A 26,409-nucleotide genomic window follows, 5' to 3' on the forward strand; every position below is an offset into this window, starting at 1 on the left:
AGTCATTGCCTTTGAAGTTGGCCAAATATGCCAGTGCTTCTAATAACTTGGGGAAAAGGAAAGAAACTTTGCTCTGGAGCGACTACCAGCGTTGGTAGAAAAAGTCCTTGTGAGGATCCCATCTGGAGGCTTGAGGAACACATTCCCTGAGCCCACACGTGCTGGAAACCAGCTGCCAAACAGGAGATTTTGTTCAGATACAAGGGATTAAGGACAGAACCAAGGTGTTCGGGTCTCATTCCTCACGTCTACTTGTCACCTCTACAGATATTCCACATAATCTGGCAGTGAGTTGGCTTCTGGCAGGTGCCTTGGGTGATTAACAATCTAGGATTATCTAAAAACCGACATTCAGCATGTAATTACCCAGACTGACCTATAAGTTCACCCATCATTACAGCTGGCATGGGTCTCCCTTACAGATTCTCTTACATGTTACTGTTGTGCCAAACGTGTTGCAGCTGTTGTTTTGTGAGGGTCTCCTGAGAGGTTCCCTCAATCCCAGGGGACAGCCCCTGGCCTCTCCCATCGGTCTGTACATGAAAACACAATGCTGGTGGGGAAAGTATTTTCTGCCCTTGCACCCTACTCTGGGTTTTCATGTACTTATTGGTATTTTCTTGGCAGTTCATAGTTTTCTTCTGATGCAGTGATGTATCTATTACCTTTAAGCCTATTTTAAAATTGCTCTGCACATTAGGACCGATATAAAAAGAACACTGTATATAAATAAGGTGTATCAATGGACCCTTGCCTTTATTACAGATTCTTCTTCCACTGCTGGATAAGGACCCCCATGGCCTGTTATCTCCAACAACCTGGACCCTGATTCACTGTACTGGGAAATACCCTGCTTGGTTTTTTCATTTCCTTAGACTCCCTGTTCCTCCTCACTTACTTTAAAATCACGGATCATCCTTATCATCATAATGTATTCTTTGTAACCATCGACATTAGTCTTGCTTGCCTCGCTAACAGCCCCCACAGAACCCACTATGCCACTTCCTCCCCAGCTGCCTGTGGCTGCAGGTGCACGTGGCCGTGCTGACTGTTCTCGCTCTGAATTTATGAGACTCCCTCTAGGGAGTCCCTAGCTCAGCCACTCTGTGATCCTCCATTTCTCCCATCCCTCTCTGTAATCCATTGTTATGTCTTTCCCCGCCACAGTACATAGTCAGACTTTTCTCGATTTCCTTGAAGTTAGAATGTATCTCCCATCCAGACCTCAAATTGGAAACAGAAGCTAGAAGATAACTTGCAGGAGCTCACCTGTGAACTGTTACAATGTTTATATTTTGTTTTCTTCTTAAAGACAACAACAATATGTTCACCACTTTTTTCACACGGGCTTTCACATTCTTCAGGGAGTTTTACAATTCCCTGTAATATACAGATTGCACACATCTCAAGATATTTGTTCTTACTGTAATAGCGCTCCCACTGGTCTTTTTTTAAGATTTGAAAACAATGTTTTACATTTATTTTCAGAGGTAGGGAAGGGACAGAGAGAAAGAGAGAGAGAATCCAAAGCAGTCTCCACCCTGTCAGAACAGAGCCCAATGTGAAAACCATGAGATCACAAACCATGAGATCATGACCCGAGCAGAAATAAAGAGCCAGACGCTTAACGGAGCCACCCATGCGCACCAGCACTCCCACTATTCTTAAAATAAAACTTGCTTCAAGCTTATGCATTCTTCATTTGCTGACCAAAGTTTTTGGGCCTATAGCAGAACTAGCCTACTTTCCTTCAGATTTGCAGACCACTGGCCTTGAGGAGTGAAGGACCAAAGGCTCCCAGAGGATAAGTCAAACAGCAGATGTCAGTAAGTGTGTGCAGAGTCATGTCTTCATATGGTTCATGGTCTGGGCACCTGCTTCTCCTGCACAGAGCCCCTACCATTTTGACACCTTCCCGTGGTGAACCCTCTGGCTTCACCTGGACAAGAAAGATGGGTTTTGAGACATCTGTCCATAGTCTTCCCAGGTTGCCGGCTTCCTTTCTCACCTTCACTCGTCTCTCCAGCACTGATTTTTCAGTGACTATAGCAGAACCCGACTTTGGAACTGGTTCTTTGTCCAGTAACATTAGCACTTTCATTTTGTTGGTAATAATATTAAAATCATTTTCATTATGATTTTTTTGAGAGAGAGGAATGGAGAGAGAGAGAGTGACTGCAGGGGAGGGGCAGAGGGAGAAGGAGAGGGAGCATCTCAAGCAGGCTCCATGCTTGGCAACAGCCTGACCTGGGGCTCGATCTCACGACCGTGATCCTAACATAAGATGAAATAAGCAGTCAGTCACTTAACAGATGAGTGACCCAGGCATCCCTTCATTATTTTTTTTACAGTGTTAATGTTAATTGGGGCACCTGGGTGGCTCAGTGGGTTGAGCGTCCGACTTCGGCTCAGGTCATGATCTCACGGTCCGTGAGTTCGAGCCTCGTGTCGGGCTCTGTGCTGACAGCTCAGAGCCTGGAGCCTGCTTTGGATTCTGTGTCTCCCTCTTTCTCTGCCCCTCCCCCGCTCATGCTCTGTCGCTCTCTCGCTCTCGCTCGCTCTCTCTCTCTGTCAAAAACAAACATTAAAAAAAAATTTTAAAAAGGTTTTAATGTTTATTTATTTTTGAGAGAGAGACAGATACAGACACAGAGAGACAGAGTGCAAGTGGAGGAGGGGCATAGAGACAGGTAGACACAGAATCTGAAACAGGCTCCAGGCTCTGAGCTGTCAGCACAGAGCCCAAGGCGGGGCTCAAACTTGGGAACGATGAGATCATGACCTGAGCCAAAGTTGAATGTTTAATAACTGACTGAGCCACCCAGGAGCCTCCTCCCTTCATTATTTTTAACTTATGAAAAAGTATCATTATTATTTAAAGATTATTGAAATAATTAATAGAAACTTTAATTTATATTTCTGGTGACTTCACTGAATTTTCTTATCAGTGCAATATTTTTAATCTAAATACCTTGAGCTTTCTATAAGCAGAAAGTTTGGAGGTCCCTAGAACAAAACCAAAACAAAAGAAAAATAGAGACAGAAAAAGAGGAGACAGCTTTCCTGACCCAAAAGCAATAATTTAAGCCCCCAGCTGTTTTCTGGAATCCATACCCTGCAGGCTCTACTTGCCCAGTACACATCTTGCAGAACTTTCTAGGAAGCGTTGGAACAAATAAATACAACAACCTGGTCATAGAAGATTTTAAGGGAACAAAGGGAATGCGAAAACTAAGTCTCTACGAGGTCAGGAAACAGTCTGACCACATCAGAGACAAGAACTCAGTGGTGTCACACCCAGTGTTGTTTCAAAAGTAAAGCTGACCTAAAGCACATTCTTGAGTTGTTTTTGCAGGGTTCAAACCGCGCCCCAAAGGGTTAACGAGGTTAAAACTGTCCCCAGCAGGACCTGCACTGACACCCCTTCTTTTTTCACAGGAAAGTCAACCTTCTGTTTCAGAGGCAAACAGCAGGACAGGCTTGGCAGCCTAGACCAGTTACATCCTCCACCAACTCCACCTGCTCAGATGGACCCCGGCGTGTCCTCCAGGGACCTCCGCCTCAGGATGATGTTCAATCTCCACTCTCGGAGGAGCACAAGCTTCAGCTAACACCTCACAGGATACACACACAGGCCCGTGCTCTCAGGACCCCTGCACAACCTGGTGCCACCTTACGTGGGATGACAAAACTCCCTCTTCTGGGTCTCCATCCTAACCCTGAATCAAAGGAACCCACTCCCCTCCATCAGGGAGTCACAGCTTTGGAAGTTACTCCCCTGATCTCCTTATTGGCTGCAGATCAAGATTCCTTTGTGTGACATCTAGTGCAGCCTCTCCCCCTGTGACTCACCAAGGAGTGAACTCATGGTGGTTCTGTGACACTTGGACCTGATACATTTCATCCCTTAACAAGAAAACCTGGCTTATTCTCCCGACTCTTTACCTGTGGTTTTAGTCACATTTATTGAATGTATTAATAAGAAATTGCCAATACATATAAACTAAATATATTTGATCGTTTTTACTCCTTACATCAATGTTAGAATCCAGTAAAAAATAAAAACAGTAATTAATTTAAGAAGTATTCCTTAAAGGAGGTTCCCTTTTGATATGATTTTTTCACATTTAAACAAAATTTTCATGAGAATTTCCGGGTAGCTGAGGTGAAATATCCATGACAGCTCTTAAAAACACCTGCATGATTAAGAAGGCAGAAGAAACTACACAAGACTCAGACTCTTTTAACACATGAGACAGACCGTGCATCATCTTCACACAACATGGAAGTGAAATAAATGAGGAAGTAAATGCAAATGCAAAAGTAAATGCTCGCACGCTCACGCCACAAGTCATGAGCTTTAGTGGAAAGAGAAGTCAGTTCCAGAAACATCTGTGAAGAGAGAAGGAGAAAGTTAGCAGCAGCCTGAACCACCCTCAGAACAGAAAGTCCCCTGAGTGTGAAGACACAGGACAGCGTGCGGGGAGACCTGACACTGACCACAGGATGGGCATTCAGGGCAAGCAGGAGGGAGATAGGAGGTCTCAGATGCACTGTTGTGAGCAGGTGGGCGAGAAAGTTGGGAGAGAAGCTCTGGAAACACCTCAGTGATGGGAAAAGAGGGGGAAGGAGACAGTAAGCACCTGCCAGCCACGAGGGATAAGAAAGAAGAGAAAAGAGAAACAGCCCACCTCCCTACCACAAGGAAAGCAAAAATGTATGATACAAAAACCAGAAAAAATTGTCTAACAATCACATAATAATTTTCATAACAGAATGGAAGAGTCACTGGCTAAAGTTTTGGACAAAAATGGAATCTTCAAAAGTATACACAGTTTAAAAATGACAAGGGGATAACAGATATTGGAAAATAAAAATTAAAAAAATGAAATCTGTAATTACTTGGTAGAGTGCTAAAGAAAAATAAATTATGCTTATTTAGACAGCCTCTTATTAAAATGGGAATCATCCAGATCAGTTAGCACGGCATCCATACAAGGGTGGTTTGCAAATAAGTGAAGAGGGGTCCATGCCATGGAGGATATGCACCAGGTTCTGCTTCTGAGCACACAAGTGAGACACCTGCACAAACCTCTCGCTCCCCTCCTGGGAAAGCAGAGTGGAACCCTTCATGCAAGTCATTCCATCCCCTGGGGTGCCGGAACTGAATTTGGGGAAAGCTGGATGTGAGTTGGGGCTGGGAGGCCTCTCCTGGGCTGCAGTGAGCACAGAGCAGAGGGCACAATGTAGGACCCCAGGCCTGGGTTTCCAGCTTAGACCCCTACAGACTATCAGGGAGAATGTGACCTGAGCCCAGTGAGCACAAGGGCAGAGGGCACATAAGCCCCTCCACAGCGTCTATGTGGGAGGCCTGAGGGGACAGCCAATCTCTCTCTCAACTCAGGACATTTCCCACTCTTGCAGTTCATTCCCTATAACCCTGTGCCCTGACCTTGTGTGTGTGTGTATGATTTAAGTATATATATATATATATATATATATAAAAAAGTATATGTATATATACACTTAAGTATATATATATATTTAAGTGTATATATATATGTACTTAAGTATATATATATATATTTAAGTATATATATATATATACACTTAAGTGTATATATATTTAAGTATATATATATACTTAAGTATATATATATATTTAATATATATATAAAAGTATATATATATTAAGAATATATATAAGTATAAGTATATATATATTAAGTATATATATATTAAGTATATATATATTAAGTATATATATATAAGTATACATATATATTAAGTATATATATATGTAAGTATATATATTTAAGTATATATATATATACACTTAAGTATATATATATATATTTAAGTATATATATACACTTAAGTGTATATATATATGTGTGTGTGTGTGTGTGTGTGTGTGTGAGATCATACATATGAAACACAAATTACTTACATAAAATATTAGATACGGATATACATATATACACACTTCTAGCCAACCACTCTCACTTATATATATATATATATATATATACCCTTAAGTATATATATATATTTAAGTATATATATATATAAGTATATATATATATTAAGTATATATTTATATAAGTATAAGTATAAATATATTAAGTTTATATATTAAGTATATATATATAAGTATATATATATTAAGTATATATATATTAAGTATATATATAAGTATAAGTATATATATATTAAGTATATATATACATAAGTATATATATATTTAAGTATATATATATATATACACTTAAGTATATATATATATATATACACTTAAGTATATATATATGTGTGTGTGTGTGTGATCATACATATGAAACACAAATTACTTACATAAAATATTAGATACGGATATACATATATATATACACACTTCTAGCCAACCACTCTCACTTAACATAGAACTGTATGTCCTATTCCTACAAATGCTTACTGTTTCTCTCTGAACTTCACATAAAACATCTGATCACTGTCTTTCATAGTGAATTAGATGAAAACCCAACAGATGTCCATGACCTCACAATTCTGTTTGTTCCTCATAGCACACTATGTGGAGCTTGTTGATACTTAGCTGGCGCTCAGTCAATATTTTTAAATTAAAAAAATAAATCAGTGAATAAAAAAAGAAAAAAATACACATATCACTTTCTTTAACTTATGGCTAAAACATACATCTCCATTTTATTTTGGACCGTCATCATCCATCCAGATTCTTACCCACAGGCACGGGTGTTATCTTAGACACATCCTCATACCTCACACGTAACCTCCAGGTAATTCCTAAATCCGGTGCTTTTCACAACAAAAGTAACTTTAAAATGTCCATGCTACCCAAATCAATCTATACATTAAATACAATTTCTGTGAAAAGTCCAATGACATTTTTTCACAGAAATAGAAAAAAAGTCCTGAAGTTTGTATCGAGTCAGAAAAGCCTCCAGGGGCCAAAGCAATCTTGGGAAAGAACTGTTGCAGGGTGTACGGCCAGAGTCACAAAAGGTGAGTCCGCAAACAAAGTGCCGTTAAGTGAAGGTCCTCATACTCGAGTCGGAATGAGGCCCCAACTCTAGAATGAAGCTTCTTTTTATTAGGATAACTGCTAAAGACTATGTACATAAAGTCAGCTAAGCAAGTGTGTTACTCAATCTAATGGTCTAGCTTTTCAAGGTTGAATTTCCAGTTAACTGGTTTCTGTATCACTAGGAAGGGTCCGATGTGAAGGAGGATCCACCTTGGACACGTTCAGCTATGTAAACATGTCCTAAAGCCTTGCATCTTCTCCAGCCCTTCCCTTTTGAAGTCTTTTCCTTTGAGGCTTCTCTCCTGCATCTCCCACAAACGACAAAGCTGGAGTCATCATACTTTCTGCTTTCAAATTTTGTAGTCATGAAAACAGTGTGGTACTGGTGTAGAATGAGACACATAGATAGATGCCACAGGAAAAAAAGAGACCAGAAATAAATGCAAGTTCCCCTTGACCACCAGGGAGGATGTAGGCTGAAAACAAGGACTTTGCACGGTCTCTGGAAGAGAGCTAACGTGGATTTTGAAGGGGATTCAGCCAGGAATGTGCGTGAATCATACCGCAGATGCCCCAGATGAGATCCTCAGGTTCTCACTGGTGTTTCCTGACACATTTTGGGAGAGACAGCTGGAAATGCCGGACCCCGTGCAATGGGACACATTGATACTCATGCCATGGTGGGCAGCGTGCATCCACATGGTCAATCTGGGGTAAGAAACGCAGCCCAAAGGACGCTTTCACCTGGGTCAGGGCACACCTGCCAAGACCCGCTGCAGGAGCTGCCCTCTTTACTCTGCTGCTTCCTGCGTTGGCACGGGGTCCTGGGCCCTGGTTCTGCTGCCATTCCAGGTTACCCATTCCCCTGCTGGTGCACTGTTACCTTTGGGAATGATGAAAAGGTCCTAGAAATGGATAGTTGTGACGGTTACATAACACTGCAAATACACTTAGCGTCTCTGAGAATGATTAAACTAGTAAATTTATGTTATGTGTATTTTTGTAATTTAAAAAAAAATTTTTTTTAACGTTTATTTATTTTTGAGACAGAGAGAGAGACAGAGCATGAACGGGGGAGCGTCAGAGAGAGGGAGACACAGAATCTGAAACAGGCTTCAGGCTCTGAGCTGTCAGCACAGAGCCCAACGCGGGGCTCGAACTCACGGACCGCGAGATCATGACCTGAGCCGAAGTCGGCCGCTTAACCGACTGAGCCACCGAGGCGCCCCTGTATTTTCATAATTATTAACTAAAAGTTGTAAATCAAAATTATATTTAAGAAGCTATAGTCAAACAAATACCCTTGCCACCCTTATATGTGCTCTCCATCACTAACAAGTTATAGCAATTAAAAAATTTGTTTTCTTCCTGCAGATTCCACACGTAAATGAGATTGCACAGTATTTATCTTTCTCCGCTGGGCTTATTTCACGTAAGGCAATGTCCTGCAGATTTGTCCAAGCTGTCACTAACGACAGGACTTCCTCCTGGAAAGACCCATGGGGTTGACTTCCTTTGTGCACACATGAGGGAGATCCTGCTCCTGGTACCCCACTGCCTTCCTACTACTGGGATCACTGATGAGGAGAGGAGAATAGGACACAGTCAGTGCCTTGGGGGCTCGGGACGCCAGCCACAGGGGTGCCCATTGGGCCCTGGTGGTGGCAGCTGTGGGAAACTCACACCTGAGGGATCTACTTCCCCCACCTTACCGAGAGCAGGCTCAGCATTTTGTAGCAATGGTGGCACTTCCTCCTTACCCTCACAAGCCCCACTGGGAGGTTTGCTAACCTGACACCCAAAGCTCCTCCCAGGGCTAATTGCCATCTCCTGACATCACACCTGAAGGGCAGGTACCCAGCCAGTGTGCCAGGCCAGCGGAGACACACAGCGACTCAGTCAGCCCTGAGCACAGGAGCCTGGAGGGAAGGGAGGGCCTCGGCTCTGACCCCTGGAGATACAGAGTACATATTGTGGAGGACTGTCCACCAGCCAGGATGGTGCCTGCACTCTGAAAACTAACTAATTTGATGTGCCTTTGTGAAGAGAACAAAAGCCAGCTAGATAGGCTCTGATACTTACACGTGGATGACCAGACAAAGTGTCTGTGTTATCATCGTCATTTTGTTGCCTTTTCTGTTTTTAATTTCCCTGAGAGTTCTGATACGTTGCGTAAGAAACTGGGAAGAAGTTATTCAGATCCAGAAGCCACTGACAGGTACAGTCAGTGTGTATGCAAGTGATTTCAAACTTCAGGAGAGTCGGAATGCAAGGGTCTGACAATTAATGAAATGGGTATAGGACATTGGGCAGGTGTCATTATGGCTGGTGGTCACAGCAGAGGGTCCAGCTCCTCCCAGGCAAAGGCTGCCATAAATGCTCGTGCAATACAGAGTCCTTAGGAAGGTTTAGCCTGCACCCCAAGATATCTCAGGAGAACATGGTGTGTGCCTGAGACCCCTGTGGCTGGATCGTGTGGAGAAAGGGAGGGAGAGGAGAGGTCACCCGGGGTGCTCTGGGCCCCATGGAGGGAAGAACTCTTTTAACAAATGTGAATTTATCCATTCTTCTTCTTTTTTTTTTTCAACGTTTATTTATTTTTGGGACAGAGAGAGACAGAGCATGAACGGGGGAGGGGCAGAGAGAGAGGGAGACACAGAATCGGAAACAGGCTCCAGGCTCTGAGCCATCAGCCCAGAGCCTGACGCGGGGCTCGAACTCACGGACCGCGAGATCGTGACCTGGCTGAAGTCGGACGCTTAACCGACTGCGCCACCCAGGCGCCCCTATCCATTCTTCTTAAGCTGGTAGATACAGGAGCTGAGACCCAAAGCTGCTACTCCTCAGCTCCTTCCCTCGCCTTCCTGTCCCCAGGCCTAGAGGTCTATCAGTGACAGCCAAGGCCAGTCCAGGGGTCCTGGGTCACAGAAGCATGGACTGCATGGTGGTCTTGGGAAAGGAGGGGATGAGGTCACTGGAGAGGGAGCTGCAGGTCAGGAATATGACCTCAGGAAAACGATCTGGAAAGATAGAGAAAATCTGAGGGAACCATTGATGAGAGAATCTTCCTCTTTCCTGCCTTCCTTCCTTCTCCTGTGAGAACTTGGCATGGATATCCTCTTGCGTATTTCCTTATTTTTAATGAGAATTTCATTCTCCACAGGGATCACTGCTGGGATCCCTGCGACTCCCTCCATTTGTCTCAGACTTTTAATCCCAGCTGTGCCTCTGGTCAATGCCACTCATTAGAGATTTAGCTCCACAGCAAATCCTAGGACAGAACTTGGGACAAGGAGACCTGGAAGATGTCACTGGGGATCAGCTGGAGAAAGATGACAACAGAGGAAACAGGGAAGGGGGAATGACACATGTCCCCCGGTGGGACACAGGGAGGTGACAGAGTGGACCCTCAGCTATGGGAGATGGAGGGATGTTCCAGAGGGTCTTGTGGAAGGAGGGTGATGCCCAGAGAGACAGAGATGCCCTGACTGACACAGGTGAGGTCAGGTGGGAGAGCAGGTGGAGGGCAGGTGAGGGGTCTGCTGTCCCCGCGTCACATGGCAACCATGATTTAGACAGGTGTGGAAACATCACAGACAACCAGGGCTGAAGGATGCCTTTCCTCCCCCATAGGAAGGATGGGGGTGTTGCTGTAACTCCTTGACTGAGGGCTTAGTCTGCACCATTCATTCGTTCATTCATTCATTCAATTCATTCATTCATTCTTTCATTCAACCCACATTAAAGTAATTTCCGCAAGTGTAAGATCAGTGCTCAACACAGTGTGAAATAAAATATGATTTTCTATTCATTTCAGAATTGTGGTACACCGTCTGTTTCATATGATGTGCATGGTTGCTGTTTGCCTTTCTCCTTCTCTGTATTTGACAGCCCAACTTATATTACCCAAAGGTTCCTACCTAATCAATTTGTGTCTATTTATCAAAGGAATCCTTGATACACTGGGAAAAAAAGGATACAATTTTATATGCACCAAATGTAAAATATAAGGAGTATCTAGAACTTAAGACAAAAGGAAGAATCAAAAAGGGCAATTGACACATCTGAAAAATACAATGTCAGCTTCCATAAGTCACCATGTAATATAGAAGTAAATGACCAATATCATATTGCTTAGAAATAGCGACTGAAATCGTGGCAGTTTGAAAACTAATGAATTTATTCTTTATTTATCATAATAAACTGGGGAGTCACACTAATCAGCCGGAATCCCTGACCTTGAAGGGAGCCCTGAGCCAACCCAAGAAACTCTCAGATATTCTTAAGGCACCCCAAGTCAGAAAATCCTTCCCTGCTGGGAAGGCCTGTGTTTCAGGAAAGATTGGAAAACTGGATGTGGGAGAAGAACCCAGGGCCCTGGAGTCCCTCACGAAGTTGGAAGGGACAGAAAGATCCAGCTAATCCCTAGTGGCTTTTAACATGAGTCAGAGTTACAAATAAATGCAACAACACATCAGTAATCAAGGGTTTTTAAGGGAACAAAGGGAATACAAAGGTTAACAATCTCCACCAGGCCAGGAAAGTGCTTCACCACATCAGAGACCACAAGGCAGAGGGCAAACTCCCAGCGCTGTGTCAGAGGAAGCAAGGCCCTGCATTCCTTCCCCCAGGTCAGGAGCCCAAACCTCCTCCAGTTTATACTGGCTCTGGGAGCAGGCCCCTGGCCCCTTCCCCTCGCGAGAAGGTTACTTCTGCTTCCTTATAATGTCAGTCTCCACACGAGGAGGAGCGCAAGCTGCACGGACATAACCTAGGATGCAGGTACGGTCCTGTTTTCGAAGTGTGCCCGTGCGACACGATGGCCACCTTTCGCAGGGTGACAAAGTCCCCTTTCTGAATATCGATCCGGATGACTGAATAAAAGGAACCCGCTCACTCCTGCTCTGAGACTCAAGGCTTTGCAAGTTATTCCTCATGATCTCATTATTTTGCTGCAAATCCAGTTTCCCCGTGAGACCACACACCTGGCAGAGTCTCTAAATTTCACTCTGGGTGGAAAGAACTCAGCTTAGTTCCGAGACAGCAACTTCATTTTCCTCTCCCTGTCTCTCTAAGTTCTATTACTTAAATATATAAATTATAATATGTGATATATAAATTGCAACATGGAACATACGTATAATGTGTATATGTAATCTATAGTGTTTTATATCATACAAGATACCTATATTTAATAGCTATATAATACAGTTACACATGTAATAATTCAATATAACGTATTACACATATTTAAAATATGTGTTTATATATTGCTTATATATTATACATACTTTTGTAATATGTAATATTTATTTATAATAAATATCATATATATATATATATATATTTTTTTCTTTTTGCCCCTATCAAGGACCCAGATGCCCTGGATGACAAAGTAGCACAGTCTGACAGAGGCCCTTGAAGGAAAGCTGGAGGCTACAAGGTGAGAAAGAATGGGGGGTGATGACCAGCCATGCACAGATGATGGAAAGAAAGCCACGCGAATACTTTCAGGGGAGGTTGCTCCCCTACCTGCCAACCCAGCATCTTTTCTCTTCAGCCCTAAAGGTAACTCCCTGTCTGTGAGAGGAGGTAAAGAAAGAAATCAGGACAGGCCAAGGAAGCCCCAAGTTCTGCTGGCTGAGGACATGTTGCTGGAATTCCCATCCTCCCCTCCCCAGGGGTCCCTTGCTCTAAAACCAGAGAATATTGCAGGTGAGTTTTTCATTATGCAAACTTCTCCAGGTGTGGGATTACCTGTCCCTTCCTGAACACCACCTGGGCATTGACTCCTTGGGGTTGGAGGATGAAACATGGGAGTGAGGGAGTCAGAGCTGAGGGCTCATGTGGGTCCCTGCAGGGTCACACTGCCGTGAGGACACTGCCTGACGAGTGTGCGAGAATTATTAGAGTGGTTCCCTAGTTGGTCAGCTCCAGAAGCCTGGCCAAACAGGACAGGTCCCACAGTGCCACCTGCTGGGCTTAGACACTAAGTGGTCTAGTCCTTCTGACACCTCCCAACACCCCTGGAATGGTGTCCAGACTTTTGCAGTTGGATCTAGAATGGTGCCATTGACGAGTGCAGAGGGATGAAGAGGTGCCCTCTGTGCTTTTTTAGGACTGGTTGTATTTTTTCCGGGTCACTAATGACCTCCATGTGGTTAAATACATGGTGTATCGATTGCACAGTGTTAATGCTACCAGGTATTACCTGACATCAGAGTTTGCCTCTTCGAGGTGCCTGGGGTCATAACCAGTCTAGTGTCATCTTGAACCTAATGAAAGACTTAAAGTTCTTAGAGTTCCAAGGTGGTTCACGCCTCAAAATAATTCTACTTGGACTTGCCTTCCAGTTTGACCATTGTTGTTGTGGGTTTAGATTCTCCTGCTAGGTCCCTTCAACCCACACCGCAAGGACTTCTGATGCTTGTCTTTGCCATGAGGATAGAATGCTGTCAGATAAATGTGTCTTCTGTTCCTGATAACTTTTCTGGGTTCAAATTTCCCTTGAACTTTAGCCTGACAAATGCTTACAAATTTGACGCTCTGATATATTAGTTTTATAATTTTATTCAGTATGAGTACTGGCATAAACAAAATGTTAATATAAATGGAGCCCTCTTCCCTTCTGAGGGGTTCTCCACTTCTCTTTCACTGAAAATGTTGGAGTAGTAATGACCTATTGCTCTACATGCATTAGACCCTAACCAAGATTTTTTGTTCAGCACTCCATGGAATTCATGAGGGTTGGGTGTTTAACATCTCAGTCCAAAGAACAGACATTTATCCAACATCTTTCCAAACAAAGAACCAGAGGGGGTGAGCAGTAGACCTCTTTGGATTATACTGGGGGCAGTAAGCACTTGGCGAGACATCACTGAATGTGGAGATGGATTTGGATGGTGTTGGTTATATCTTCACAATATTAAGTCATCCATCTTATGGACGTGCTGTCTTCCCATATATGTAAGTCTGTTTAATATGTTCATCAATCTTTTGTAGCTTTCCGATTCCAAGGCTTTTGGCCATTTGGTTCAGTTCACTCCTAAATGTCTTGTTCTTTTTGATGCTGTCCTGAGTGGAGTAATTTTGTAGTATCCTTATGGGCTTCTTCAATGTTGGCGTAGAGAAAGCCACCTGATTAGTCCAGAGAATTACTACTTGAACTTTTGTAGGAGATGCTACATAGATAGCATTTAGGGTTATAATAAGAGTTTGTTTCCGATGTGGGAACAGTAGGAACAAGTAATGAAGCAGGAGGGAATGAGAAAGTGGCGCTCTGCCTCCATGACCATGAAATGAGCAATCTCACATGGCAGACACTGTGCACACGAGGAGGTAAATAACCAGATAGAACCCAGGCCATCTCCACTTATGATGGAAACTGAAAATTCTAAAGCTTTACTTCCTTTCAAGTTTGAGAAACACTTCATTTCTATGTTCCAGAACTTTTTAGCTATTTGTGAAACATAGATTTCGTAAGCACCAACTATTCTCTGACGGGTACAATGGGGGAGTAACACGGAGGGTCAGGGAGGAGCTGGCTCTGTGTTCCTGGCTCCTGTGTTCCTGACCCAGTGGTTCTATCAGGACTGAGAGGAGACCTCTGCTTCCAGAACTCTGCTTCCTCAGGGTTTGGCCCCTGGGAGAGGACACCAGACCTCCCAGCACCCAGCGCCTCTCTGCTGGCTGACCAGTTCTCACTCCTTCCTTCAGCCTCCAGCATCTCCCCACACTTCCTCTCTGAACCCTTATTCCTCTTCTCTTAGATCAACATCATCTAAAAGAAGCCCTCTAGCTTTGACACCCACCTTGGACTATTGGATTATTTCAAGGTGGAGACAAAAAACGTATTCCACTCCAATTATTCATCTTTTCTTTTCTTTTCTTTTTTTTAAATTTTTTTTCACGTTTATTTACTTTTGAGACAGAGAGAGAGACAGAGCATGAACGGGGGAGGGTCAGAGAGAGAGGGAGACACAGAATCTGAAACAGGCTCCAGGCTCTGAGCTGTCAGCACAGAGCCTGACGCAGGGCTCGAACTCACTGGCCGCGAGATCATGACCTGAGCCGAAGTCGGCCGCTTAACCGACTGAGCCACCCAGGCGCCCCTCATCTTTTCTTTTATATTTACAGTGGGATTATGCACTTAGTTACCTATAAATTTTAAATTACAAGTTATTCCCAGATAATTGTACTTTTATTTTATTGACTCATGTGCTGCATTACTGAGACATCTTCAATTACAATTTAACAAGTTATAGAAATCATTCAGTATTTGTCCTCTGTAAGTAAAAGACCAATAAAGTGCAATTTTCAAATACAAGATCGTATTTGAAATGTATGTTAATATCTAAAATATGTAGGTGTCAGTAGGGTATGACATGTGCACAGACAAAAGTTCAGGGTATTTCATGTTGAGGGGTCATGGAGACCACTTATGTGAATCCTTAGGAGAGGAGGTTGCCAAATATCATCAGTCCTTCCTGAGATACGTGGGTCTGTCCCACCTAGGGATGACAAGTGATTAGAGTGAAAGGAAATGGGTCAGTCACCAGATGGGACGGAGCTCAAAGATTTGGGGATGCCCTGGAGAGGAGAGAAGGTGAAACAAGGAAGTGAAGGGGGAGGGAGGAACCTCTAAGGCAGAGAGAAAGGACCCCCTCTGCCTGGTTCATCCCACACTCACCACACAGAGCCCCTGCCCCTCCGCAGGAGAGCTGTCTGAAGAGCCTGCAGAATATGGTGAAAGGAAGGGCTGAGGGCATGAAGAAGCTGGACGGGCACAGAGAACCTGCAAGAAGATTGATCCAGTCACAGCTCAGGCTACTCTCAGGTCAGAGATGCCCTTGTGAGCTGAACAAGCTGTCATCTGTCACTTACCTTGTGTCTCCCAGTTTGAAGGACTTCCACCTCCTCACTCCTCTCAGGACACCCTACAGCCTCTCTTCCCATCAGAAGATTCCCGTCCCCACCTGCCCTCCCTGACATTTGGTCACCTGGGCAGGGACGGTAATTGTGCTGACTTTGCAGCTCCTGCTGCTCTGGATTCCAGAGTAGGAGCAGATGGCAGTTCTGGAATAGTGAATAGGGTGGGGCTCAGTCGGGGGGGGGGGACCACCTTCTGCAAGTGAGTGCAGGAGCTCCTCTCTGAGCTGCACTTGGGTAGCAAGGAGTGTTCTCATATGCATTGTATTTTGCAAATTAACATGGAGCCGTATCGGAAATATGACAGCACAGCCTCCTGAGGGCCACCCTGGGGACTGGGGACAGGATCCCATTCCTTTTTTTCCTTTCATTCTTGCGAACGGAGTCATTCATGCGAATAGGGGCTGCCATTCCCCATGCTGGTCCCTGTGTCACTCTGTGCTGGTGATGGTTCTAGAGAGAGAGAAGGAATAGATGACCAGGTTTCCGAAGGGCTGACGTAGGACCAGCATCTGGTTTCTCCATGGGTTAGAGGAGTCACAGTGCAGAAGAGTCACACATGGGTGGGGTCATTGCTCCCAGTCCCACTGAAGCAGGCTCAGGCTCTTCCCATGTATGGGAGAGGTGGGCATCAGTCCCTGCTCTCTTGTCAGGCACAGCGCCCCCTAGTGTCCCGGAATCATAATCTGTATATAAATCTAATCCGTACTGCAAAATGAGGTTTTTAAATGAGGGAACAATTCACTTACTAACCGTTGCATGAAAATGGATAATACACAAGTATGGGAATGAGAAATGGCATGTGGACAAAAATCAAAAGTGAAAAAATCATACTGTTAACGTCTAATAAGAATAATTTAAAAGCGTACTTTACTAGGAAGTAAAAATGGTTCCATTAAAAAAATGAAAAACAGACCACTTTCCTTAGAATAAAATAGACAACATTATTAGGAACTCTTCCACAAAAAATGTGTAAGATGTGGTTAACTTCATGAAAAACACCAACAAGTTTCAGGGACCATAGTTTCATTTGATATATATCAAACAAATATATATATATATATATATATATATATACACACACACACACAATATATGTATACATATATATGTATATATATATATCATGAATAACAAAGGACAATTTAAATTACTATAGAAAGAACTGTCGCAATGATCCATACACTTGATATATAAAATACAGAAAAATGAAAATTGTGGAAATTATAAAATATGGAAGCAAATCCTCTAAGTAAAATATCAGCAGTGAGATTCCATTATCATACTAAAATAGTCTTACATTGGGACCATATGTGATTTATTGCAAACATAGAGTGGAATTATACGTTGATAAATCCTCTAAGACATCGTATTTGTAAAGCAACAGATGAAAATCATTATCTCACTAGAACACAAAAGATCCTTTACAAAATTGAAAGAAAAGTCCTGATAGAAAACACATAAAATGGCAACAGAGACATTTATACTGTGATAAGACACTCTCTCCCACACACATAGAACTCAGTCCCACAGCCAGGAAATTACCTAATGGGGTTAGGGTGGGAAGGACATTTCTACAAGGTGAATAAGCTAACGAGACCTAAACACCATTATCATTCAACATCCTTCTGCAAGTAAGTATTAGCAATGCAAGTGAATAACAAAAATCACTGGTTGGATCTCAGCACTGATGGGAACGGACAGGAACTCATTTCAAAAGACCGCAAAACACAATTCACCCATAGATACTCCAGGGCTAGTGCAACAGTGACAGAAGAAATCACTCCAAAGAGCAAAAAGAACAGGCATTCCTAGTGAAGATTAATAAGAGGATTACACAGGTCTGGAAACTTCCAGAAATAGGTAAATGGCCAAAGATGGAGATGCTAGATCCTGAGAGGTCAGGTGGGAAAGGGGCACACTGGACCCCAGTCCATGAACTTTCGTGAAAAGAGACCTGTGTCTCAACCTAATGGGCGAGATGAGCTTTCTGTGTCCGTTGAGTCCCTTTGTCTAGGAAGGGGCTTAAGGAAAGGCAGAGCCCTCACTCCCAGGTGGCGCTGCTGTGTGTTCCTGGGCCCATGGCAGCGGCAGCAGCAGGAGCATCAGAAGCAAAAGTCACAGGCTGAACCTGAGCAGCTGCTGGGGCCTCGCCCTCCCAGCAGATGAGAAAGGGGTTCTGCTTTCAGTTCTCATGGGCCTGGGGCTCTGTGTGAGCCCGAGATGCTATCCCAGGAGGGGCAGGGAGGGGCAGGGTCCCTAGAGGGTCTAACCATCATAATAGATGAGTATTTGGGAGCACATTCGCGGTAGCTGTTGTTACCAGGACACATATTGAACACTCCTGATGTGTCCTGACTCAGACCGAGCTGGATTTGGTGTCCCTATTTCTGCCCTGACCTGTCACGGACTCTACCCTTAGGGCAGCCTGCCAGTGACATCCTGGACTATATGCTAAATTTGAAAAAAAATCACAAGATATTGCTTCCAAGCACAGGCTTCAAGCTGAAATTTAAAAGAATGTGGAAAGACTTTGTAGACACACATATTCCCTGGAGCGGGTCTCAGACCCCAGTTTATATCAAACAAACAAAGAAACAGCTGACTTGGCCAAAAAGTCAGGGTTGGATGGCAAGTCCCATTGCTGTGGGACAGGTTTTTATCTCACTTCCCCACAGGCCTGGAGCACTGGATGAACACTGATACAGTAGTCAAAAGACTGGCAGTAATAATCAGCCTCGTCCTCAGCCTGGAGCCCAGTGATGGTCAGAGAGTCTGAGTCATCAGACCTGCAGCCAGAAAATCAGTCACAGTCCCCTGATAGTCGTTTGCTATTATCATAGATGAGGAGTTTGAGGCAGGCTTTCTTGGGAGCTGTTGGTACCGGCTCACACCAAGAATACCGATGTTGTTGGGGCACCTGGGTGGCTCAGTCGGTTAAGCGTCCGACCTCGGCTCAGGTCATGATCTCGCGGATTGTGGGTTCAAGCCCCACGTCGGGCTCGGTGCTGACAGCTTGGAGCCTGGATCCTGCTTCAGATTCTGTGTCTCCCTCTGTCTCTGTCTCTCCCCCACTTGTTCTCTGTCTCTCTGTGTCTATCAAAAATAAATAAACATAAAAAAAAATTAAGAATACGATGTTGTTGGCACTTCCAGTGCAGGAGATGGTGACTGTCTGGGCCAGGGACCCAGACAAACAATGAGGCTGGCTGAGTCAGCACAGACAGGGCCCAACGTCTTCCCAGGAGCCTATAAGTGGGAGAGACAAAGAGAGGGGGTTGCTGGGATCTGGAGGCAAGAGGGGGATCAGGGCCCATGTGTCCTCCCAGGACCCTTTCCCCGTCCCTGCATACAGTTACCTGCGCAGAGAGTGAGGAGGGTGAGCAAGACAGGTGACCAGGCCATGGTGGGGGTCATCACTGATCCTGCCTTTTGTGGTCCCACTGCTGAAGAGCCCCCCCTAATATCTCCTTTCCAGAGGGCCCATCCATGCAAATGAGACCCCAGCTCTCTGCCCCCTAACTGGTCCTGCTTTAGGTGCCTCTGCCTGAGGATGTCCAGGGGGTGAGCAAGAGAGGTGCTATGTAGAGCTAGGAGTGGGAACGTCACAGCTGTGACCCATGATCAGAGGGCACAGGCAGTGGCAGGTGGAAACTCCCAGCTCTGACCATCCCTGACTCCTCAGACACAAGTGAGGAGCACCCCCTGGTGTCCAGCCTGGACACAGTGTTATGTGACATGGCGACCAGAGCCCATCAAAGAGAGCTCCTGCCTCCCCACTGCTCTGTCCACTGTCCCATTCCTTCAGGCCAGGCCGGATGCCCACTATGTGACCTCCCATCACCTCAGGGTACACTTTGCTCTACTCAGGCTCCACGTAGTGAGTCCGTCCATGGTTCCCTTGGCTGTTGATGGGGCAGGACTGAGGTGGTGACTCTGGCACAACCACACAGATGAGGATCAGGGCCAGAGCAGCGACGGTCCACAATGACGCATGGCCAGTTCTGTGCAGGAGGCTGATTTCTTCCCTCTTCCCTGGTTCCTCTCTGGGCTCAGAGTTCTCTTTCCCAGAAGCTCCCTCAGCACTGAGGATACAGGGAGCCCTTTTCTCCAGGTTGTGGGTAGACGCCCTCGTGTGCCTTCCTAGGGGGGTTACACTGACCATCTTCGTTGTCTGTCACTACTTCCACCTCCGTGAAACAACAGTTCTCCACACACTGTGGTTACTGCTTCCCTCCTAGGATCTGTCCCCCAGCACACAGACCCAAGTCTGCAGGAGCCCGAGTGTGGCCCTGACCTCAGAGCACGAAGGGCAAACCTGCAGGAAGCTCCAGGAGGGAAGGAGTGACAGCCGCGGGTGCTCTGACGGGGACCTCATCTCAGGCTTCATGTGTCTGTCACCATTTGGACAACTGTTACCTCAAAATGAACGTGGGTGATTTTATACAACATTCAGCTCAGTAAGAATATTTAAACTCAACGACACTGTCAACGGGAAGATGCAGGTATTTAATCACCAGTGTATTTTCACAGATTCGTGCTTATTGCTGAGACAATATGGACTGAAATAGTAGTTGAAAAAAGATGGATGAAAAAATAATGAAATGATATGACTTTTGGTTCTCGGATGAATAGAGGTCTATAAACTTGTTTCTAAATCACTTCACTTATTATTATTTTTATTATTATTATTTTAATTGTGAGTTTTGTACACTAGGTCTTGTCCTGCATGTAGGAGTAGGAAAGCCCAACGCGGTGCCCAGGTAAACACCATGAAGAGCTAGTTCCTGTGAACTTCAGACCCACCTCAATGATGGAATTAACACACAGAGCTTCCAGGATGGATGCTTAGGGGTCAGACTCATCTCAGGGGTGGGTAGAACAATAGTCACTGTATCTTGTGTCCAGCAAGTTCAGAATAGAGTAATAACTCAGCTTCCGGTGACTAGAGGAATAAATTTCTATTACCCAAGACCAATTTGACCCAGAAAATTCTTTCGAAGATCCCACATGTGACTCCAGGTGAGGTGGAGATAAGGAGCACTGTGTCCCTGAAGTCACAGTCCCTGTGGCCCTCAGTTGGGACAGACTTTTCAGTACAGGTCCCTTCTGGCTGGAGGTTCACTGGAGTGTCTGGGGGAGTGAAGCCATCCCTGAGAGCACAGGGAGGGCCTGTGTTATGTCCTCATGAGCCTTGAGCTCCATGGGAGCAGCACTGACTCTGCTGTCTCAGAATCAATCTACTGATCAGCCTCAGGCAGTGACTGGAGCCCAGAGATGGTTGGGGGGTGAACTGCCCAACGGATGGAGACTTGCCCTGGGATTCCTGAGCATAAACTTGTCCCAGAAAGCAGTTGATCAGGGCACATCCTGCCCTGGTGACAGGACCTCAGTTACACTCCATGTCACTGGGTTTCATGCTGGTTGGGGTTCTGCCTCCTGGAGGCTGTTTTACTGAGAATGGCTGGGTGAGCTCAGGTTGACCATGACTTCTGGAGAGACAAAGAAGCCCAGAAATTGCAGAGTCCAGGACAATATACACTCAGGAGGGAGTTCTGTGTGTATGTGTGCGTGCGTGTGTGTGTGTTTGTACATGGGCGCGTGCATGCGCATATGTGACCAAAAATGAGAACAAGTTGCCCTTAAATCCTCTTAAGGCTTCTCCACACACTGAGGGATGGCTGTCCATCTGAGGGCCCAGGATTTTTCATTTAAAAGTCAGTGTCTTAAAACCATTTCTACTGGAGGAGGATTTATTAGGCAATTGTGGCTCCTTTGAGAGCAGACCTTTTAACGCTTCCCGCAATCTGAAGTCCGGGCCTTGTCAAGTGACAGAAGCAGGAAGGAGAATATGAGGGGATTCACACAGCTCTATCTTCTGGTCATTCTCCTCCCTAGTGTTGGGCTCTGGAGACTGGAAACTACAGCAAGATAGTTTCCAGTTCCCTCTGAAATCCTAACATGGAGACGGAGTTCCTACCTGAAGAGCCAGATGGAGAGACTGAAGGCCTAAGCCTGAGAGATGAGGGAGCAGAGAGGAGAAAAGAAGGGAGGGTGTGGGCAGTGTTATCAAGAAGAGTCTGTAGAGTCTGGTCCAAGTTCAAGTGTAGCTGATTCAGAGAGAGGAGACTGTGTCTATGACCAGGGTTATTGTCAATATGTCAGCTGTGGATGCATCAGTAGTGACACAAGGTCACACTTTATGGAATGAGATGGTGGAACTGATGTGTGGATGAATGTTTGCTGGGTAGCACGTTCAGTTACAGATGCAGTATTTATTCCTGTTTATCATCCAGACCCCATGGGGACTTGAAGTTGGGCTGTGTTACGTCAATGTCAGTGTCTTCCTGGGATGCCCTGTGCTGTCCCATGTTGCAGGCATAACCTGGGTATGTCTCTTTCCTCTGTTCAAGGACAGATCTTCCTGAAGTTATGTAACCCCTGCTTGTGCCTCCACATAAGTTTCTCAATGAAAAGAGGCTGAAGCCAAGGTCTTTGGATCCAGGGGTCTTACATCACTTCCTCCTTATCTGAGACGCTGTGAGTAACGATAGCCGTTCCCACTGCCATGAGCTGTAGCACAGTAATAGTCACCTCGTCCTCAAGCTGCAGCCCAGACATGGGCAAAATTTCTGTATTAGTGGAGACATCTTTGGATCCAGAGATATGACTGGAGACCCCAGGTCCCAGCTGCTTGTATGAGTCTAAGTAGTAGAACAGGAAGACCGGAGAGGGCTCCCTGCCTCCTGCTGGTACCAGAAGATGTTATAACCACCAACACTCCTGTCCCTGCTCAGGGTTCAGCTGAGTCTGGCAATTGTTTCTGGAGATGCGGAGAGGGAGAGCAGCTGGGTCAGCACAGGCAGGGACAGGGAAGTATAAACACAGACACATCAGAATGAGGAGAAGGGACAGAGTGTAGACACTGGAGGATGTGAGCCAGAGGATTCTGACTCAGGCTGGAGGCCAACCCTAGAGTGCTGAGGTCTGTCCTTACCTGCGCAGTGACAGAGGAGCATAAGGGGGACATGGGTCCAGGCCAAAATGACACAGACCCTTATTAGGCCACAGGGCTGGGACTGGGATGTCCCAGGCCTCTCTTCTCTGCTACCTGTGGCCTTCTCAGAGAGGCTTCACATGCAACTGAGACCACCCCTGCCTCTCCCCCATGTGCCTTCACCATGTCTGAAGCCCTTGGAAAGGGAGCCTGCCTTATGCAGCTGTTTCCCCCATGAGTGGGCCCGGAGGAAGCAGTTCCTGGGACTACACACAGGCCCCTGTGCAGGGGACTCTGCCAGGCCCAGAGAGAACAGTCTTTCCCAGTCCCCACAGAAAGTAAAAAGCCCAGTCTTTGGGCCTACCGTCAGTGGAGGGCTGCCCAGCTGGGAGCACGTGGCCTGCAGAAACCTCTAGACACCATCTCCCAGCACCTCCCGCGGTTCTCTGGGCAAACCTCTCCTTTTTACCTGCTCCCCCCAAACCCCTCCTTCATCCACTTCCCTGATGACTGTATTTCTACCAGATGAGAGTGATCTTCCAGGGAAGGACGGAAGTGCAGTCCTGGTGAGCCTTCCCCGACTGGGCTTCCTCTGTGGACAGGGGACTAGCAGGAGGGACGTGATCAGACCTGACCAAGGGGAGCCTGTGAACCACTGTGGAGCTGAAGAAAGGACAAAGGGAGCAGACAGCAGAAGGGATCTGTCCCCGTGACAGGCTCAGAGGACGCAAGCTGCCTCTGGGAGTAGAGTGTGAACAGGAGCTCGCCTAGGGACACACACCTTCACAGAGGAGGACACAGAGTGTGAGGATGTGAGGCCCGTCTAGAGCAGCACAGACAGGACTCAGCAAATTCAGATGAGGCTTTTGCAGGTGTGAGGACAGAGCAGGGCCTGAGCATCCAGCAGGGACCTCTATGGAGCCATCATGTGATCTCCCCTCCATGTTCCCAGAGACTTTTTATCCAGGCTTTGCCTGCTGTCAGCGCTGCTCATTAGAGATTTTGCTCTGTAGGAAGTCCTAGAACAGAATTTGTGACAGGGAGAGGTGGTTGGGGACACTGAAGGGACAGCTGTGGCACAGCACAGGACACGGAAGGGTGTGTCCCCACGTGGGACACAAGGAGGTGATTGACTGGACCTCAGGCTATGAATTTCCATCCTCAGAACAGAAAATGAGAAAATAAACCTTGAACTACATAGGATGAAACAAGTACTGAATGAAGTGACCAGAGTCTGAACAGATACCAAATTAGACATCAGGGTAGAAAGGAACAGAGGGAACAAAATTGCATTCATTGAAGAAAGGAAGCTGCTGTAAATGAGGACAGGAACAGCAGCATCACATGTCCAGCAACATGGGACTGTCACCCAGGCAAACAGGGAGATCACACTGAGGTCACCAGCCTCAAAGCCACGCTGGAGTCACAAAAGCTCGGTAACATTAAATATTTAGCAGGGTCTGTGTTTTATAGCCTGTGAATATAATATAGCATCTATTTAAAGAGACTCCGATTCCGGACTTCAAGCTGGATTACAGAGCTGGAGTCATCAGGACAGTATGGTACTGGCACAGGACAGGCACAGAGATCAATGGAACAGAATAGAAAACCCAAATACATGGCCAGTTCATGTCCAACAAAGCAGGAAAGAATATCCAATGGAAAAAAGACAGTCTTTTCAACAAATGGCATGGGGTAAACTGGACAGAAACATGCGGAAGAATAGAACTGGACCACTTTCTTACACTTATTTTTCTATACAAAAATAAAATCAAAATGGATGCAAGGCCTAAATGTGAGATGGGAAACCATCAAAATCCTAGAGGAGAACACAGGCAGCAACCTTTTGACCTTGGCCTTAGCAACTTTTTACCAGAACTGCAGGGCACAAGGCAGGCCTCCCCTGGATGGGCCACACTGACATGAAGGTTATCATGAGTTAAAAAGCAGTCGATGCCCATACACTCAGGAAAAGCTCTTCATGTCTCTTCAAGTGACTGAAACATTCAGGGGGGGCAGCTGCCCCAGGAAGACAGCTGGCACCACAGACAACTGCAGTAGGATATGAACGAGGTGGGGCAGACGGGGACCCAGCAAAGCCTGTTTGGTCACAGTCCTCTGTGTCCCATGGTTTCCCAGGGGCCCTGCACACATTGTTTATGAAACATCTACTCTACTCTTCTTCTGTCTGTGAAGTGCATTTCTTTGCATTGAATACTAGACCCCTACCTCCTTCCATGTAATTCAGAAAAACATAGATCTCATTTTGCCTGTGTGTCTTTTGACTTTCTAGGTCTATGTTGACTCCCATATGTTCACTATTAAATTTCTTGTGTGTCACTTCAACCTCCTCAAGGACAGGTCTCACCACAGAGGACTCTCCCCTATAGGATCCTCCACAGAAGCTTCTCAATAAAAGAGGCTTGGAGACAAAATCTGTGGACCCAGAGGTTTTTATCTCACTTCCTCGTTATCTGAGTCACTGTGAGTAACACTGCCATGATACGTAGCACAGTAATAGTCAGCCTCGTCCTCAGGCTGTGGCCCAGAGATGAGCAGAAGCCCCGCATTGGCCGAGGCATCTTTGGACCCGGAGAAGTGGCTGGGGACCCCGGGGCCCTGGTGCTTATCTGAGTCTGAGTAGTAGTACAGGAGATACCGGGGAGGGCTCCCTGGCTTCTGCTGGAACCAATTTATGTAGTAGCCTCCAACACTGAACCCGCTGCTCAGGGTACAGGTGAGTCTGGCTGTTGTTCCCGGAGATGTAGACAGGGAGGGCGGCTGGGTCAGCACAGGCTGGGACAGGGAACCTGCAAACAGATAATCATGGGTGATGAAGCTAGAAATGGAAAAAGGAATTCTCAGGACTCTGAGCACAGGAATAGAGATTTGGGGGCTCCCTGTGTCCCCGGGCCTGTGCCAACCTGTGCAGTGAGACAGGAGCATGAGGAGGAGAGGAGTCCAGTCCATGGTAGCACAGCTTCTGGTCCCCACAGTGGGCTGGGCTGCCCCAAGCCTCCTTTTCTCCTCCACCCTCTGCCACAGGAGGGGCTGTCCATGCAAATGGGTCCCATCCACTGACTGCCCAGCCCCTCCCTTGTGCTGGAACTCATCTCATACCACATAATGAGATGAATGGAGGTTGCTTTCAACCCCAGAGATAGGACTGGGAGGAAGCACCTGCTGAGGCAACACACAGGTCCCTGCTCAGGGGACTCTGCTAGGCTGGAGGAGACACAGCTGCTGAGTCCCCTCAGGTCCCCCCCCCCCTCCCTAAGTCCCCTCAGGTCACACAGGGCCCTGCCTCCAGGCCCAGAGTCTTGAGTGAATGGCCCTCGCTGAGCAACAGTGTAAGGACCACAGGGAAGTCCCACAGCTCCCCCTGCTGGTCACAGGGCACAGACTTCACGATGGCCAAAGCCCCGTGAGCCCAGCTGGTTTC

At 46.0% G+C, this 26,409-nt stretch overlaps 1 gene segment (V, D, J or C); it reads right to left on the reverse strand.

Annotated features, from left to right (window-relative positions):
* Positions 1–5,425: 5,425 nt before the first annotated feature.
* LOC125148961 (probable non-functional immunoglobulin lambda variable 5-48) lies at positions 5,426–26,019 on the reverse strand. The segment is given in 4 exon segments: positions 5,426–5,432; positions 13,057–13,068; positions 25,474–25,777; positions 25,892–26,019. Coding segments are annotated over 4 exon segments (369 nt in total).
* Positions 26,020–26,409: the final 390 nt, after the last annotated feature.

Source organism: Prionailurus viverrinus, chromosome D3 (genome assembly GCF_022837055.1).
Source record: "Prionailurus viverrinus isolate Anna chromosome D3, UM_Priviv_1.0, whole genome shotgun sequence".
In the NCBI taxonomy this organism is placed as follows: Eukaryota; Metazoa; Chordata; class Mammalia; order Carnivora; family Felidae; genus Prionailurus; species Prionailurus viverrinus.